Source organism: Pygocentrus nattereri, chromosome 3 (genome assembly GCF_015220715.1).
Source record: "Pygocentrus nattereri isolate fPygNat1 chromosome 3, fPygNat1.pri, whole genome shotgun sequence".
NCBI lineage: Eukaryota > Metazoa > Chordata > Actinopteri > Characiformes > Serrasalmidae > Pygocentrus > Pygocentrus nattereri.
Window position 1 is genome coordinate 40,264,579 of NC_051213.1, and position 19,648 is coordinate 40,284,226.

General features: G+C 39.7%; 2 protein-coding genes across 2 annotated transcripts; one reads left to right on the forward strand and one right to left on the reverse strand.

Moving 5' to 3' along the window:
* Positions 1-3,430: 3,430 nt before the first annotated feature.
* Positions 3,431-5,470, reverse strand: LOC108438277 (OTU domain-containing protein 1). Its single transcript, XM_017716003.2, has one exon. It carries the CDS (start codon positions 4,935-4,937, stop codon positions 3,645-3,647), a length of 1,293 nt encoding a protein of 430 aa, XP_017571492.1. The 5' UTR covers positions 4,938-5,470; the 3' UTR covers positions 3,431-3,644.
* A 3,701-nt stretch (positions 5,471-9,171) lies between these two features.
* tgif1 (TGFB-induced factor homeobox 1) lies at positions 9,172-15,670 on the forward strand. Its single transcript, XM_017715953.2, has 3 exons — positions 9,172-9,480; positions 11,660-11,889; positions 13,915-15,670. The coding sequence occupies exons 1-3, from the start codon at positions 9,465-9,467 to the stop codon at positions 14,455-14,457; spliced, it is 789 nt and encodes a 262-aa protein (XP_017571442.1). The 5' UTR covers positions 9,172-9,464; the 3' UTR covers positions 14,458-15,670.
* Positions 15,671-19,648: the final 3,978 nt, after the last annotated feature.

The window sequence follows — 19,648 nt, forward strand, 5'->3', positions numbered from 1 at the left end:
ACACCCCTTCATGGCAAAGGTGAATGCCCCTTGAGGGCAATGCTGAACCTTATATACAAGTTTTGATATACACAAGCATACATTGCCATTCAGACAACGTCTTTTTCAGTGAAGGCCATGCTTATTTCAGCAAGACAATGTAAAACTACATTCTGCACATATTACAACAGCTCTTTAGTAAAAACGTTTGGGTGCTGAACTGGACTGCAGATCAGACCTGTCACCTACCCAAAACATATGGCACTTTATGAAATGAGAAATATGACAAAATGAGTGAAATCTTACATCAAAAAAATGGGAAGACATTTCACTCTCAAAACTATGGCAATTGCTCTCCTCAGTTCTTGAACACCTACAGAGTGTTGTTAAAAGAAGAGGTGGTATAACACAGTGGTAAACATGATCCTGTCCCAATTTTTTGAAACGCGTTGCTGCCATCAAATTCAAAAGGGGGATATATTTTTCAAAAAAATTAAATTTCTCAGTTTTAGCATTTGTTAAATGCTTTGTACTATTGTCAAATAAATATAGGGTTTAAACAATTTGCATATGTAAATTTGCATAATCATTTTGTTTTCATTTACATTTTGCACAGTGTGCTGACTTTTTTAGAAATGGGGTTATATATGTTTTCTGCTTTTTTCCTGACAGTGAAAAAGATAAATTGCACATAATGTCTGTTGTGGCTAGAAATTAAGTTAATGAAGGTTGGTCCCTGATTTGCACAGTACTGTATATATACAACAGTGAACAGCACTGTATGTAAAAAAAATCATCTATAAAAAATAATGACATGTTTGGTGAGAAAAATTGTTTCAGCTCATTTATTCAGCACAGAAGTGACAGTAGTTATTAAAAGCCAAACTTTGCAGCCAGGTAATAGTCATTATAAGTAACCTTCAGGTGTAGCGTTCCAGACCAAGAAAAATAAAAGTTTCTGGGGAAATCTTCTATGCACAATTTACTATAATAATATTTTTTTCCAGATTGGTAAGTATAACTTATTTACAAGCAAAGTAGTTTATGGGAAAGCTACCATGTCCATAGAACATTTTTTCTCATGAAGGATATATCTTATACCAAGAATTTGGATTTAATAATCTGAATCCAATAATTGTTAGCTACAGTTTGAATAGAGTTATAGTCAATCTTTTTCTCTCTAAATCTACACCATATTGTAAAGTACCCTAGAATTGTCTTTTACTATCAGTGTCCTTTACCTTTTCACCTAATGAACACTTTGACTTTTAGCTTGAATTATTTGGCTAGCTAACATATCCTGCTTCAGATCAATGAATGAAAAGTATAACAGTATCTTTGTTTTCTTTCCTAGAAAAAAGTCATATGCAGCTTATCTTAAATACAACCCCAATTCCATCCATTTGAACATTAAATATCTTGTCTTTGTAGTGTATTCAATTAAATATAGGTTGAAAAGGATTTGCAAATCATTGTATTCTGTTTTTATTTATGTTTTACACAACGTCCCAACTTAATTGGAATTGGGGTTGTAACTAGACCTGTCCTGGACCCTCCTTTTATATCTAAACATGACTGCATCACCTGTTGAAGATGTTTTTTGAACATTCCTAGCCTTAAAGTGCCCCATCCTAACTTTTTTAGGATGTGTTGCCTCAATTTCAAAATGAGTATATGTTTACTAAACAAATTTATCTTTGAATTGTATTCATTGAAAGTAGATTTACAGATCACTGCTGTTTTTATTTGCATTATACTGTTTTCATTTTTTTTTTAATTGAAGTTTGATAATCAGTTGTGTTGCTGGCATTTCTTTTTAGTATTAAGCCCTCTGGTGCACTGGTGTAATCCTCGAACCAGATGTCTCCTTTCAGATTATAGTTGAGCTCTTATGAACATAACATGTTCACACAAAGTACATTTACAGTATAATGTAAACTGGTAGGAAAACTCTATTACATTAAATGTAATCTACACTCTATTATTATCACAGTCCCCTGTAGTAGCTGTTATATTAATTTCATTTCATAACAATAGCAACTGTTTTTTCTGTGTTATGAGCTAGAACCCAAATAGCTGTTTAGCTGTAAATAAATGAATGAATGGACAATATATATCTTTATTTAAATGTTCTATTGCTATATATGTAAAAGTTGTATTTGGTCATGACCTATATAGTCTCTATCTATTGCTCTAATATATGCATATTAATGCCTATGGGATGTCTAAGAAGTTCATATAGAAGTGATGGTCAGGTGGCCACATACTTTTGGCCATATAGTAGTGTATGTCACAATCATGTAAATTTCTTCATTTGAGTTCATTTTAGACAATTCTCATAAACATGTTCCCTGTTTAAAAAGCTTCTCAGAGTAGGAATGCTGATCTAGGATATGTTCGTAAGGTCATAGTTAATATGAGAAGAACCTGATCCTCAATCAGTATTTGAGAAGATTCATGATTACAGGTCCAGAACTCATATGCAATCTCCTTTTTTTTTTATATGAAATTTACATACCATCCATTTCCAAAGTCATACTGATCTATACTGACATTAATCTATTAAACTATAAAGAACCTATTAATCTGACTGGTACACATGGAACAGGCCCTATACCGTTAAGACCAGAGAGTAGAATCACTGTAAAAAATTACAGAATTTATTTTCAAAGGCAAAATTATCAGGCACTTTTACCTTATCATTAGCAGTACAAATTACAGGCTACTGAGAAAAAAAAAACACCCATAAAAATACACTCACAAGCCACTTTATTAAATAAACCTTGCTAGTAAAAGGTCAGACCCCATTTGCCTTCAAACTGCCTTAATTCTTCGTGCCATACTTTCAACAAGGTGTTGGAAACATTCCTCAGAGATTTTGTTTATTTATTTGAGTTACTGTTGCCTTTCTACCACCTGGAACCAGCCTGCCCTTTCTCCTCTGACCTCTCACATCAACAAGGCATTTTCGTCCACACAACTGCCACTCACTGGATATTTTCTCTTTTTCAGACCATTCTATGTAAACCCTAGAGATGGTTGCGCGTGAAAATCCCAGTAGATCAGCAGTTTCTGAAATACTCAGACCAGCCCGTCTGGCACCAACAACATGCCACGTTCAAAGTCTTTTAAATCCCCTTTCTTCCCCATTCTGATGCTCCGCCTGCACTTTAGCAAGTTGTCTTGACCAGCTCTACATGCCTAAATGCATTGAGTTGCGGCCATGTGATTGGCTGAATATATGTGTTAACAAGCAACTGAACCTAATAAAGTGGCCATGAGTGTAGGCCATTAAAGAAGACCAGTGATAATGTACATGTACTATATGTCCTACACACTCCAATAAGGAAGTAATAAAAACACTGTTCTTAAAGAAATAAGCTTATAAAAATATGCAGGAATTTAAAAATGTGTAGGTATATATACAAAGGCCACTTCAGACATTCACACAAACAATTAATGTGGCTTCTTATTGTGCGTGCACTGCACTGAAATACACTGATAGAAAAACACACAAAGCTCGAATAAATTAAGGCATCTTTTTAAACACACAAGGAAACAGAAGTGTAATCCATTTAGAAAAATGTACAGTATAAGGATAAGACAGCAATACAGTATTCCATGGTAGAGGCTATTCTCAAAACAGTGTCTCTGGTCAGTTTGTTTTAATGGCCATTCTGCTCAATGTACATTCTGGACAGGGACGCTGCCATGGATTTGGCCAGTTCTTCGTCCCGTTTGCGCTGAACCTGTGTGTGATGGCACCAGTCATCATATTCTGGGTTGGGCAGGCAGCAGTCCAACAGCACATCATAATGGCCATTGCTCAGCCAACTCAGCCAAATGGCTGGTTTCGTCAAGTCCTCCTCTCCCAAGTAGTGCATCATAGTTGACACTGTAGGGCTTTCCAGACTGCCTCCAGTTGTCAGGTAGATATTGACATTTAGCATTTGACTCATGGCAAGGAGCTCTGGATACCCAGCCCAGGCACCATCCTGCGCTGCATTGATCAAAAACTCACCAACATCGCCTTCAATGATGGGGCTGAATTCATCCAGGTGGTCAGCAATGTGATGCACTGTTTGCTCTCTGAGGTCCTTGTGCATTGACTGGTCTCCATACGCAGCCTTAGACACAGCCCGATAAAGGCAGTTCCCATCTGGGATGATGTGAAAGCGGTATTTCCTCTTGTCCTGGAGGTACTTATTCTGCCTTTCTACCTCTGCCAGGTACTGGCTAACCTTCTCATTGAGGCCGCTCTTATTGTTTGCTTTAGCTGGTTCCTGAAGTATCTGCAATTCAAAAACTGGCTCCTCTGCGACCTCACACTCTTCTTCTTCTTGTGTCAGCTGACTTTCCAGCTGAACTTGCCCTTTGAACGGCAGAACGGCTTCAGGCAGGCTTTCTCCACTGCACCTTGACACAACTCTTTGAGAAGAACTTTGCTGAGTTGTAGCATCATTCATGATACACACTGGTTTCTCCTCTTGCTCAAATGCTCTACAACCATTTCTTCTTGACAAGTTCTCAAACATTGATCCATTCTCACTTATGTCATCGTTTTCCTCATAAATGTCCAATCTGCAGTTGGTACGGTCAAAAAGATCATTAATCAATCCTGATCTTTCGTCCAACTGACTCTCAGTAGGAGATCCAACTGTCTCTAGACGACGCTGCTTTAGAACGTGGATGGGGACGGACTTCTCTACACCGTCCGGTCGTGTGATGACGATTTCGGCTGTGGACGTGTAAAAATGCGGCCTCATGGAGGTAGCAGCCTCGTAACAGACGAAGGCAGGCATGTTTTTAGCCGGTTCCTCAGCGTTAACAGCGTTAGCAGTATTAGCACAGCTCGAGTCCTCTGTCGACGGTTTGTTGCCACTGTTAGTGGTCACGGTTATCGAAACTTTTCGGGCGGAAGCAGGATAGTGTGTGAGGGCGCTGCTGTACAGCTGCATTTTTCCTCTGCCTCCTCTTTATACACGCCGTCTCAAAGATGACAACACTGGCCGAAAATACTCCCCGTCATGAAGCCGTGGGGGCTTCTTCGTTCTTACCGATGTCACTCAGGAGCCATTTCTGGGCTTTAGCGTCAGAAACCCCCCTCCCGCTACATCACCCCTTTAATTTTAGACAGGGGTAAAAGTAGTCGGACACTTCGTCCGCTCTGCGTCCAGCCCCGCCCGCTCAAAAGCGATGGCCCCGCTATGGCTGCTGACGGTGTCGCAAGAATCTGAAGGATCTGATGTGTCACTGAGCTCCTCTTTCTCTATAACACACAGAGTATCTCTCTGTGCCAGAGTCTATTTCCATTTCTCTCCGGCTCGTGTTTACACTGCTGAGCGAGGATGGAATGCGGCGAGACACGAGCACACCACGCCCACGAGGAAGTCCCGCCTCTGTGTCTCTCTCTCTCAAACACACACAAACGCCCTCTTCATCGGAACGAACTGATCTTCCAGGGCATCTGACGCTAGACATTGAAACGGGAAGCCAGAGCGTTGTTTGCAACCCCGCTCCCCCCCGCCGCTCCCCCAAGACATGCTGCCCTCCTTTTGCATTACGTCACTCTACGCATCACGGAGCTCGTTCCATTCACCTTATATGGAATATGACTTATCTAGTACCTCGGGGAAAAAATGGAAAAAATATTGAAATTTATCATACATTTATATTCAGATACAACGAGCTGTCACTATGCCTTAATCCACAGAGACACCATGTACAGGATACATTTCTCATTACGTCACGTTCTAGAAAGAGTTTCTACACTCACTGAGCGTCCATCATTGGTGATTCACTAGATCATACATGCTCATTTTGATCTTTATCAACAGCATATTTATTTTATTTCAGTTAAGAAAATAGGTATGTAAAAGGCAACGTGTAATAAACAATACGTGGTTTATAAACACATTTTAATGGACTGATTAAATATTATCAAAATATTAAGCTACTACTGCTACTATTTGTTGTATTTGCTGAATTCTATTTGTTTTCAATATTATAATTTGTTTATACTTTATAATATTATTATTTCAGAATATTGGACTGGCGACCTGTCCAGGGTGTATCCTGCCTTCCGCCCATAGACTGCTGGGATAGCCCAGAATTTCAGAATATATGATGTTTATTATAATTTGTGTGGTTGAATGTGTAATGTAATATAATATATATATAATGTGGTTGTAAAAAAAATTTTTTTTTTTAAAGTATCACTAATGTGCCAGAGTCATTAGCCACACTCTGTAAATGTTTACATCCCCTTTTTTACGTACAAACAGACAGAATAAAACTAATTCCCTCTCCCTGCTTTTTTTCCTAGTATACAATCGCCCACATGTCCGGCTGGACACTGAAGGACTGTTGAGCCCTCCTGCTACCCACTTCAGACCAGCTGCCCACGCCCCAGCTACCACCACCTGCCTTGGACTAGCTGTCCACCCTACACTGATGTTCTCATAGACTCCTAGCTATTCCTACTACCAATACTACTGCTATTAATTTTAGTAGTATAATCACTTGTAGGTAGTTTGACCAGAGGAGGATGGGTCCCCCCTGGTGAGCCTGGTTCCTCCCAAGGTTTCTTCCTCAGTTCTGATAGAGTTTTTCCTTGCCACTGTTGCCCATGGCTTGCCCGCCAGGGGGTCTTTACATTTTTTACATTCTTGTTAAAACTTTCTTTTCTGTGAATTCTGTGAAGCTGCTTTGTGACAACATCTGTTGTAAAAAGCGCTATATGATTTGATTTGATTAATACTCTATGCCGACAGAGTATGTGACATCACTGGACAGTCTGATGATTAAAGAAGACAGCACACAGTTTTAAATAGCTCTCTGAATAGTTGACAAAGACCTTCACAGAGTGCTCAAAATTTCACCTGACTAACATTACATGTCTGTTAACTAATGTACGTCCTCCCATTTACTTCCTATAGATGCAAAAGTACAATTGCTCCCTAGGATGAGTACAGAACTACAAAAACTTACATATTTAGCTTACATAAAAACTTTATCACTATAATTACTACTACCACTAGAGAGAAAGGAAAAATAAAGCTTATTCAGATTCAGATTCAGATTCCTTTATTGATCCCAGGGGGAAATTGCAGTTGTTACAGTTGCAGCCATTTATGTAAAAATAAACACTTTACTAATAATTTAAGACAATATAGAGAATTTACAGTATGTACACCAGATTTAAGTACTTAAGAATATAGTAATGTGAAACATCAGGTATAAAGCAATTACAATTATTTAAATTATTTAAGTTAGTGTCCCTCTGAGTTATTGCACACACAACTGTTATTATTGCACATATGAACAGTTTCGTATTGAGTTTTGTGAATCACACACTGAGGGATGAGTTATAGAGTTTGATGGCCACAGGTAAGAATGACTTCCTGTGGCGCTCTGTGGTGCATTTTGGTAGAGTGAATGTTATTATTAGATTATTATTATTATTATAATATTATTGAGCAGAAAAGTTGTTAATTTAAGCTTTATTTTTCCTCTCTCGTATTCATTACAATTTATTTCATTGGTGAACTGAGGATTGCAGTTTTTTACCAGACGGTGGCAGCCTAACACTCTCCCAAATTGCCGTCACGTTCGCTCGATGCGCCACACTATTCCTCAAACTGCCACCCGAGGTCGCAACAGACCCTACAGATCGCAGAACAGTGAGACTCAGCGGTTTGCTACCTCAAATGCTTAATAATCTTTTTATGAAGCACACACCTACGTGTCTTACTTTAAAGAATATGTTTTAAAATGACGTACCCCAACCACCCCAATAACGTCTTGAGGCAGCGAAATATTTCTCGATTTTCTTCTCAGTTCTTTCTACCGAATCTACTTGACAGGAGGTTCCGCGGTCGTGTGTCTGTTTTGTGAAGTTTATAGTCACTTTAGAAGCACATATCCGCTTCTGTATGTCCTGCTCATGCAGTCTGCCACTGTAACTCTTATCAGCAGCTCCAGATTGGGAATTAGGGCCAGACATACATGACGCATGGAAAAGTCAACGATCTGACCTACATTTCGTTCTCACGGTGCCAAACACCGCCACACAAACATCAAACCACTACACTACAAGCGGCTTACAATACGGCTAAGCTAATGCTAAAAAAGTAATCATATCCCAAACTCTAATAATTTAGGTTTTTGTAAACAGGCAGTGAACAGAGGACTCCAGCAGGTAAATGGGTACCGAGAGCAGATTGTGGCCACTACACATCAGACTGAAATTTAAAGCTGCTGGGCGTCATGCAGGCAGATGAAGAAGCGAGGGACTCAAATTAACCCTCCCTTCAGCCTGTAACCCAAATGAACCCCCCTCCAACCTCTAGACCAAATGCACAGCCCTCTCAGTCACTAATCCTCCCATCCCGGCAAAGGCCTCTAATCCGAACGGTGAATCTCACAACAGCCAGGAAAGCCTCATGTCAGGGTTACAAATTGAGCTTTTTCCCTCCCTCCTATTTCCTCCAGAGTGAGCATCATCATCATCGTCGTCGTCGTCATGATGTCACTAACAGCCGAAACAGTAAATCATATCAGTCTGGATTCCGGTTGGATTCAGGCTATAAAAAAAAAAAAAACTTTTTATTCCAGTTTAAGTTAGACATACTAGTGTACATAAATACTGTAAATAGGCTAATTGAGTATCTCAAAACTGAATTATAAAAAGAAGTGACAGCCCATATAGCATATAGCTGATGACACAAAACACCTGAATCTGTACCAATCTCAAATGACACTTCACATCATAATTTCGGACTAAACAGAAGTGATTTTCCTTTAACAACGCCGGGTAATAAAAACACACACTGCTCAGCTTCCCTTAGATTTGCCTCTCCACACTGCAGATAACCTAAATTCATGTTCTCACGCTCTTCTTGTCGTTAAAAATAAAAACAAACAAAATGAGGGAATGTGCTAACGTTTAGCACTGATAACTAGCGTACATTCAAAGACGTTCAACCGGCGTTTACACGTGTTGAACACTGCAAGCGGTTTGTCAAATGCTCGTTTTGTCATAAGCTTGTTTTCTTTTTTCTTTTTTTTTGTCTTGTCTTGCTGCTGGCTCTTTTTCCGCGCTGATGTCAGATTTTTCCCTCTTTCCCCTCTGAGGGGGAGGATCTTAGCGCGGTGAGTCACGCAGCTGTCAAAGAGAGCTGTCACCCAGTTTCATGATCAAACACACACACACACACACACACACACACTGAATGAGAGAGCAAGGCAGCTAGTTTCAGGTACAATGTGTTGCGTCTCCAACACATGAACGCGTCGCCTAACGAGTGCTCAGCGGAGAATCTACCTTTCTTTCTTTTCCTGTCTGACGTTTTGGACTGTTTGGAGTGTACGGTTTGATGATTTAGCACTGAAGAGATTCGCCACTTTTTAGAGGGGAATACATTCGACAAAACGCTGCGCTCGTCATAATCAACGTGATAAAAAGGGAATTTTTAAGCACGGACATGAAGACTAAAAGAGGTAAGTACTCTTTGTTCGTTGTCTTAATGTGAGCTTAGCTACCAAAAGCTAACGTTTACGTGTCGCTGTGTAGCCTTAAGGTGTTCATTAAAGTTGGCCATGGTGGCAGCATGAGGCTAGAAAAAAAACCTTGTCTCCTCGTCCTGTGTCTGCTATTGTTTCCATTCCAGACAAAACAAGCTTTTTCTCACCATGTGTTGGCGGCTTGTCAGAACAATCAGTTTCGCTCCTTTTGCTCGCCGTTATTATTTTGGGGGAAATCACGTTTGGGAAAAAAAATGAACCGTTATCGTCGCTTTGTTGACTTCTGTAAGTTTGCTCAGAAATTATGTGCATTTGAAACGTAGCCTGTAGACATGTTTTATATTCTTCAATATCACTTTGTTTAAACTGGAAAAGAGGCTATTAGAAATTTCGCACCGTACTTTTGTTACGTCGAGTTTTGTATTTGACCACGCGCTCCGTCTGTGTGGAGAATGAGAGGCTCCTTGAGTTTGAGCTACTGGGGAACATTGTTTCTTCCTCAAGTTTTTCTCTGTGTGGAATTTGGGGGAAAGTTCAAAAGCTGGCCTTGTAGCTTCACTTAGCATATTGGTTTGGTAACATTTTCGAGGGGTGATTAAAAGAACATTGCAAATTTATGTGAAAAGGAGGGGCACAGTTGCTTTTGAATCGTGATCTCCTTTGTGAAGTTTGGCTTTGCGCACATTCTCCAACCTCGTGTTAGCGAGCACGCACAATAGAGCCCTTTCTCAGCTTGCTTCATAACATCATTTCGGCCGCAGAGTATGCTAAGTTTAGCGAAAAGCTGATGTAGCGAACTGGAAAAGTTCTTTAGACTCCTGTGAGGTTTAAAAAGTGTCGAAAACACAGTTTAAAGTGCCTGGAGAGACACATTCTTTTGTTCAGCCTTGAGACGGAGACCTTTTCAACAGGTCCCTCCTCCCCCTTCTCCATAATTAGGCTAGCCTTGTTCAAAAGCACAGCTACTTTGTAGTAAACTCATACCAGCGGGTCAAAAACTGATAAGTTACTATTACATTCAGCATTGGACTTTCTAATTTGCATATTAACATCTGAAAACCACCAGTTAATAATTTTGCAGTTGATATTTTTTTTTCTTTCTTTTTTGTTAAGCTGAGACCAGCATGTCTGAGAGTAGAATGTACTTGAGATCAACGTGTGTGGGGGAATACCAGCCAGACTGTACAATTCGTTTTTTAAAACAAAAACGTTTTAAGACTGTGCTGATGATATTCCCTTAGTGATTGTGTTCTTAAAGCACGACACAAGTTTTTGTTAAGACACGTTGGAGCACTGACGTTATACTGAAAGTCTTTATAATCATTTCCTTCATCACATGGCCGGACGTGACAGCAAGGATCTGACACATCAGCTGCTACACACACACACACATTCATAAACATGCAGATTTCTAGGTCATTGTGTGTGGTGCTGTTGAGAATTTGGCATTTTGGAGGGAGAGACTGAGTGTGTAAATGGACGGGGGAGGGGTGAGCTATAACATGGTGTGTATGGGGGGGGGGGTTGACGACTGGCAGTCCTTTGTCCAGCTCAGACTCTCACACAGGCACATAAAGACACAGGGCAGAGTTTCAAATTCCATACTTACTCATTCCTTTCCACACAAAACACATTAGCTCACTCTTATAAATACACATTCCTCAAGCACCAACTCGTGTGAACATTCAGGCAGCCACACTGACTTGTACATTAAACTCTTACTCAAGTACATCTGACGCAGCGTAAAGAGCTGAAATATTGTCAGAAGTTTTCCATTGTTCTCTACTTTTTTTAAATTGCAACTACGCTCAAAGCCTTACAAACCGAATTTGTGTCAGATTTTAAACAAATGTGTTTTGTTAAAGTAAATGATTAATGCTTTTGTGTTGTCCATATATCATTTTGTATTTAAATGAATGAAATGTATTTAATTTTGTCCAAATAAAGCTAGACTTGGTGTTTTATTCAATAAAAGCCAAATAAACAGGACTGGAATGTTTGTTTTGCTTATTCAACAGTTGTATTTTATGTTGAGTTAAAGTCTCCATAGTCTGATACTTTGTAAATGTGTGGCATAAAAAAAGTGATGAAATGAAATTAGTTTTCTTTTTTAGTGCATAAATTGATGCCGTTTTGTCTCACTGTTGTTGTGCAGGTATGCTGGCTGTGTCTGGCAGTGAAACAGAAGATGAAGACAGCATGGACGTACCCCTGGACCTGTCGTCCAGCCGTGGAACTGCAGCCAAGAGGAAGAGAAGAGGCAACCTGCCGAAAGAATCTGTACAGATTCTCAGAGACTGGCTTTATGAACACCGCTACAACGCCTACCCTTCAGAACAGGAGAAAGCCCTACTGTCCAAACAGACTCACCTCTCCACACTACAGGTACACAGCTGTGTGTGTCAGAGAGGTAGCATATGATTCAGTTGTAAGTAGCTGGGATAGTTGTGAATTGCAGCTAAATGCACTTTTTACTTTTTTTGTTCCAAAAGCTTATCGACTGAGCCATTTTTAGATTGATGATATACATGCATATATAAGTTAATTCTGTATTGGTCTCCCAAGTTATTAAAAACCTTTAAACCTTGCTTAGCAACCATAACCACATTCTAATGAATTATATTGCTTGACAGAAGAACTGTTTATTATGACTATTACTAATGAAAATGTATGGAACTTATTTAATCAAATATTCTTTAATCAAGAATATTTTGTCAAATAAATCAAATATTTTGTCACTATAAGCCACAAGGGGCCATGTGTGTGATTTGCATAAGAGGCTGTGCCTAAGCACTGTGATTTTTCCACAGTTAAGTAGGTTTTAGGCACTTTATTGGATGAGATTTTTTTCCGATATCTCTCATCTTGTACTGCAACTCTACAGACAGTAGAGTGGCAGTTGCGCCAGTTTTTTTTTTTTTTTTTTTTTTTTGACTGGGAGAGTCATACCTTTTGCAATCACTCTCCAATCAAACTAAGAAAGTGCTTTATTTCCATTGCTGCAGTTTCACTTAAGTTTAAAATAGAAAAAAACTAAATTTGTCATTTCAGTAAGTGACTGCATTAGGGGAAATTTTGAGGTTTCGGCTTTGTTGATCAGTAAAATGTCGCATGCCTCACAGGCTAACTGTCATAAGTGGCATGTTTTCATTCAGCCGATGTGTGTAGTGAGGCGAAACTGAAAGGCTCAGTGTCATTACTACCAGGAAACCAGAGACAGAGAGAGACAGAGAGAGACAGCTATTTGAAATTGTGCTAAAGCTTAAGACCCTAGTTGGATCCCCCTCCCTTTCCCATATAAAGTACACTTCCTTTGCTTTCAGTCAATGGAGTGAATTCCTGTGGATAAGTCAAGTGGAGAGTTGTTCTGAGTCATCTGAGACATGGCCATACAGAGAGCAAGAGAGAGAGAAAGACAGAGAGACTTTAACAGTCAGGAATTCCCCTCCACTCAGCCAGCTGTCTGCCAAACAATGGGAGACACAATACACACATTAACATAGTGAAGACTATCTGAGAGGCTTCAGACACAACTATACTAGCCTGTTGCCATAGAGGTGCTCAAGTTAGCTTCTCCATTTAAGGCTCTGCAGGTGTGAATGGTCATATCACAGGCTGACAGAAAGAAATGTTTGTATTTCATTGCTGTTGACATGGTAAGAGCATGTCCATTAAAAAAAAAAAAGTCACTAGCTTTGAAGTGTCAAAACCTCACAGCCTTTCAAAATGGAGAAATGATTAAGGCCACAGCAACAAATGTCACCAGTAACCATATTGTTTGAGAACTTTTTTGTTTCAGCTCTCTACTTCTGTTGCCTGAAGTGTCATTTGCTTTCAAGTCTCTATAGACTCTCGCATAGTGAAGAGTGTTTAATCATTACCGTTATTAAAACCTCACTCTTCAGGACCAACAGAGAGAAGGCACACACATAGTGCTGAACCACTAAGGTTATTTGAAAAACGTCAAAAGAATCCCTCCACTGACACGCTGGATATGGTATGCCAGCTCAGCTGTTTTTGGAAGATGAAAATAGTAACTTGGTCACAAGTTTATTTCTTTCCTGGAATGAAACTAAAACACACTAAGACAAGGAAGTTTAAATTCTTACAAAAACCTGGGCTACTGTGATTCAGCTATGTTTTGGACCTTATGCTTTACATTTGACCTATAAATAACTTTTTTATTTATTTAATTATTTATTTAGTTTTTTATTTATTATTACAACAGAAAGATCTTACTGTTCATCCCTAATTTAAAGATGAGAGTAGTTGCATATATGTTTTAGTTATCTGCAGTTGATCTTTTCAGAGAAATCAAAACCTTAAGTGTCTAGTTTAACTTCAGACCTTTTTTTGTTGGTGTAATCTGACAGTGATAACCTGACATAATCTCTCTCTCACTCTACTCAGGTGTGCAACTGGTTCATAAATGCTCGGCGGCGGCTCCTTCCAGAGATGCTCCGGAAAGATGGCAAGGACCCCAATCAGTTCACCATCTCTCGACGGGGCAGCAAGGGGGCAGAGGGTCTTAGCGATGGCTCACAGTCACCCAAGCATGGCCTGCTGCATCATGGAGACGGCTATGAAGCCGACTCCCCGCATGGTCCCGCTTCCATCCCCGTCTCTAGCGGTTACCCCAAAAAGGCCCTGTCCCCTAAAACGTCCACCTCCCCTGCCTTACCCCGCCCCTCCGTCATCTGCCACACCACAGTTACCACAGTCACCACAGCCACGCAGGGCAACCAAAAAGTGGAAGGGGTAACAGAGCTGGTGGCAGGTGACCTTTTTGGGTGCAGGGGGGGTAATGTTAGCCCCCAGAGTGGCCTCTTTAACACCCCACCTCCTACCCCGCCTGACCTCACCCAAGACTTCAGCGGATTTCAACTGCTTGTGGATGTGGCCTTGAAAAGGGCTGCTGAAATGGAGCTGCAGGCCAAGCAAGTTCTAGCCTGAAGACTTGGACAGACCTACAGAGGGGATAAGGCACAAAGGATGGATGGACAAGTTTCAGACAGTTTTGTTCTTTGGCCCCCTGCCCCTCTGTGCAAAACTCTGTGGGGAAGTTCAGACAAATGACTGAGCAACAGAAAGCAAGCAGCGAAACTTGGAGAAAAACAAAACAAATAATTGTCGTAAAGGCCTGATCATTTCTATTTTTGGTAAAAATGTAAATCACACCAATGTGGATTTGTTGTGTAAAACCATTTCAAGGTGCCTTGGCATTCACTTAATTTTTTTGTACTTCATTTATGTGTATAAAAATGTCTGTCTTCTTTTTTGCACACAGGGGACCAAAAATGTATAGACAAAAGATGTCTTAAGTCTTTCCTATTTTTGAAAGGAGAGGATGATGTCTTCTCTTCAGTTCCAGTTTTTCTTTCTAGTTGCACAGAGGTTTAGCTCTGCGATCATTTGGTTCTGCCTCGTTTTTAGAGAACGGCTCTGCAGTTGTTAATTCTGCCTCATTCTTTTTGCACAATATGGCAGGTCATCTCAAGTATCTTATTCTCTCTTCTGTCTCTCTCTGTTTCTTCCACTCTTTTTCCTCAGATGAACTTTAATCACTACTGTTCCAGGTCATACTGTGTTTCGTAGTAGTTATGTTTTTTGTATTGTTTGATAATGTAAAGGAAACTTATTTTTGGATGCTATATGTTTAGTATGTTGTTGCTTTTTTCCATTTGTCTTGAGGGATATTCAGATGTAGCAAATTTAACTATAGTCTGAGATTTCCTCAGAAACACTCAGTTTAGAAATGGCCAGTGAATGTGCCCCCCACCTCACGCACACATACATACCCATACAAATACCAACCGTCCCTTAAAGAAATCTTATTTCACAAAAGCTTCCCACCCTCCACATACATACACAACTCAGATACTTATGTTTGAGGAATGAACACTACAAAGGTAATATGTATGGAGTGTGCCATGTTTTGTTGTTTTTATCATGTTAAAGAGACCACTTCCCATGGATGAAAAAAACGGTTTTACGTCACCGAAGAACAGAGGAAGACAGAGTTCCAAAAGGTTTGGGACCTTAGATGCATGCTTCTTAGTCAATGTGACGTGATGCCCAATGATGTGAGTCCTCTTTCATACTGTGCAATGTTTGTGGCAAAATAGGGGTCACATAGTCTTGAAATAAAGTTTTGTTTTCTAAAACATGTTCTACTCAATCCTCATTTCTGGAACCTATGTATGAAGTTTGTGTTAAATATAGGCATCATGGTATGGAAAAAATGTTAATTCATACATATTGCGATTGCAACACGCTTTATAATATGTTACAATATATATGACGTGATTAGCCTGCATTATTTCAGCAAAATTATTTACTTTTGTTAGATTACAATCAAAACAACCACAGAAACATTCATCTGGAACTGTGATGGGTCAAAATCAAAAACTGATTTATAAGAAGGTGCTTCCACATATTGCCGTCTTCTGCATGATAGCAATTATCAAACAATATATTGTTCAGCCACAACAGATGTAGATCCATTCAGTCACTCATGCAAACTTCCAGTAGTGTTTAAAAATCAAGCAAAAATGTGTGTGGCTAGACAGACTGGAGAGAAAACATCCTTTTATGAAGGAGAAGCTACCTGGAGCAGTTGCTAAGGAAGATGTGATTTATAACAGTACACTACCGGCCTGTCTTAACATCTCACACATCAAATATGACCCTTTTCATTATGGCATGTTACTGCAGGTTATCACTAAACCATACTGACATTCTTCCCATAGTGTGTGTGTCTATGCACAAGCCTCACAAGAGCACTAATTAGCATAATCCTGCATTTAATTAGCAGTAGCTCGCACCAGACATCAATGATGGCTGTGTGCCTCCACATACAATACCAACAGATTAGTAGGGACACGTTTGCCCTGGATACTCAATTCACATTCTATTAGGCAACTGTTCTTTCCAGTGGACTGCCTGCCTGAAACAGATCTTGAATGAGTTTTTTTGTAGACACACACACACATTTTATATATATGTATATGTATATATGTGTATATATGTCATGACCAACAGTAATGGTCCAAAACTGGAATAAGTAACATTTTTGCCTTCTCCCAAAACGTTAGCATTTTGCATATCTTTTTTTTTGCACAGCAATGACATGTTATGATCATTTTTATACTCCGCTAACACTCCTGAACCTTCCTCCCCTGTGGATGGGCAGAGGCCCATTCAGCCACTCCCATCAGGAGAGAAGTATTTAATCAAAGACCATCAGTTAGAGTAACTTTGTATTGATTTGTTGTGTCCCTTTCCTGGGAACAATTGGACCCAAATCATCATCATGACCCCCACAGCATAACAGCGTCATTGGACCCCTCACTGTAGAGGTCAAGCATTCAGTGTTGTATGTCACACATGCACTCGCCCACTTGTGGAAAACATGGTGAAGGATGATTCCTCTGGCCATATCACATTTTTCTACATCTCTGTAGACAAGTGCCTATGGGTTTTACACCACTGAACTCCCAAATGTGCATTTGTCTTTGTAATGAGGGGTTTATGTGCTGCAAGCCTGCTATTATATCTATCTCTATGCAGTTGTGGACAGACTGTTCTTGCATGTTCAGTCACTTGAGGAACAGTAGCTCTTCTTTACATATCACATAATGCATGAGCATCACAATCATTGAATGTGCACTTTCACACAACTTTTCTATGTTATTTGCTAATATCTCCATTTAGGTATATAGAAAAGATATCACTTTAGTCCCAGTTCCTATAGTCACTTGAGCAGTCTTACTGAGGCTCCTGCCTTCTGTGCCCCAATAACTAACCCTCATCCAAAATTACGTCTATGTTTTCTATTGCCATCTTGATTCAAATTGTTTCATGTAGTATACCTGTCTTAAAGCATCTTTTGCTGTTTTATGTTTCTCCATTCTTTTATTTCGGTATTTCTGTTTCTGCAATTACTAACCTTGAATTTCAATTCATAATATCACTACTGTGGAAGGATATCTGTTGTTCTTTTCTGTAGCACATCACAATAACACTGTAGATACAGATTCTACTAAATTAATCCCTAAACCTAAACATAACCCTGTCCTTAATGTCAACCTAAAACCCAAATCTAACCCTAAACCTAATCTTAATCTTGACACATTTGATGGTTACTGCAGTTTCAGTAGAATTTCACAGCCACACAAGAAAAAACAAGGTGGGAATTCAAATGAACAAGTCCAGCACACCTCTTCAAATGAAATCTAGAATATCAATTTGTTTTTGAGAAACGTAGAAAGCTAGCAAAGCAAAGACTATATCTTAAAAGTAATGCCGTTATGGGGGTCTTGTTCGGTTGAAGGAGTTTATGGTCATACAGGGCCAAACCCATGCAGATAAGGGGAGAACATGCAAAGTCCACACAGAGAGGACCCCGGTCACCTGCATTAGAGTACAACTTCTTTATTTATTTTTTTTCATAGTTTTTGGAAAAAAAATTTCCTTTGCACTGTGGAGTGATGAATCACGCTTATCCATCTGGCAGTCTGATGAATGAGTCTGGGTTTGGCGAATGCCTGGAGAACGTTACTTGTCTGACTGCATTGTGCCAAGTGTAAAGTTTGGTGAAGGAGGGATAATGCTATGAGGTGTTTTTTCAGGGACTGGACTCAGGCCTTTAGTTCCAGTGAAGGGAAATCTTAATGCTTCAGTAGACCAAGACAGTTTGGACAATTCTTTTTTTCCAACTTTGTGGGAACAGTTTGGGAAAGGTCATTTTCTGTTCCAGCAAGACTGTGCCCCAGTGCACAAAGCAAAGTCCATAAAGACGTGGCTGGGTGAGTTTGGTGTGAAAGAACTTGACTGCCCTGCATACAGCCCTGATCACAACCCCATCAACCCATCAGTATCTGAACTCACAAACACTCTTCTGGGTGAATGGGCAATAATCACCACACTCCAAAATCTTGTAGAAAGCTTCCCAGAAGAGTGGAAGGTGTTATGGCTGCAAATAGGGGACCAACTCCATATTATTGTTTATGGATTTAGAATGGGATGTCATAAAAGCTCCAGTGGGTGTAATGTGTAGGTGTCCCAATAGTTTGTACCCATAGTAAATATACAATGGTGCACTTGAGTAGTGCTGTCGCCTCACAGCAAGAAAGGCTTAAGTTCAATTCCCTGGCTGGGTGATCAGGGTCCTATCTGTGTGGAATTTGCATGTACTTCCCATGTCTTTTTCTTTAGAATTTGTCTAACAAGCATGTTTGAGAGTTTCTTTCGAAGATAGTATTTATTTTGTAGGTATGTCTTCTAAAAATATTCTCCTAAAATATAAAAAATGTAACTGAATTCTGCCTTTACAAATGTAACTTGGACTGAATACAGAGGTTTTGTATTCTGAAAACATATTTGCAATAACACTGGCAATGGGAGATGGTAAAAATCAGCCAAGAAGAGGACGTCTACATTAACCCCACACACAGTTCAGAGGATGGTTCATGTTTCCAAAGAGTCACAGTTGGGAAATTGCAAACATTCCTTAGGACTTGGGGTCTGAACAACTTCCAAACTACAATCAGACACCAACTACATATCTGCATATTGTTTGGGAGAGTTGCTAGAGGAAATTCAAGGACCTACAGTTTGCTAGACCTTACTGGAACCTTCAGTGGGACCATGTGCTGTGCTGTAAAGATACAGTTTTTGACAAACACCAGAGGTGGGTTGGCACAAAGATGGTCATGCAGAAAAGTGTCTCATTCTGAACCACTGTGATGTATGGTGGATGGTTATGTTGTAGAGCTGTTTTTATTCCAAAGGCCCTGTACAACTTGTTCAAATGATGGATTCCAAGTACTGGGCTGTGGTGGGATCTTCCAGAGGGAAATTAATCAAAAGCACATCCCAGAGGCAACACAAAAATGTTTTACCACCCACAGAATCAAGATTTTGCCGTGACCTGTGATCTAAACCCTATAGATTCTGTGTGGAGGAGTGGTCTATTATAATAAAATAAATAAAAGCGGTCATATTAAAAATATATAATTGCCTTCTGAGGAAATTAAAATGCTAGATTTCCAAAATATGTTTCAAAACACACTCCCATGTACACACACATACACACGTGCGCACACACACGCGCACACACACACAAATGCACAATATAAACTGC

Coding starts and splice junctions, on each gene's coding strand:
- LOC108438277 (XM_017716003.2), bottom strand. CDS start 4,937: ATGCAGCTGTACAGCAGCGCCCTCACACACTATCCTGCTTCCGCCCGA.
- tgif1 (XM_017715953.2), top strand. Junction 11,890..13,914: donor CTCACCTCTCCACACTACAG/GTACACAGCTGT, acceptor CACTCTACTCAG/GTGTGCAACTGGTTCATAAA.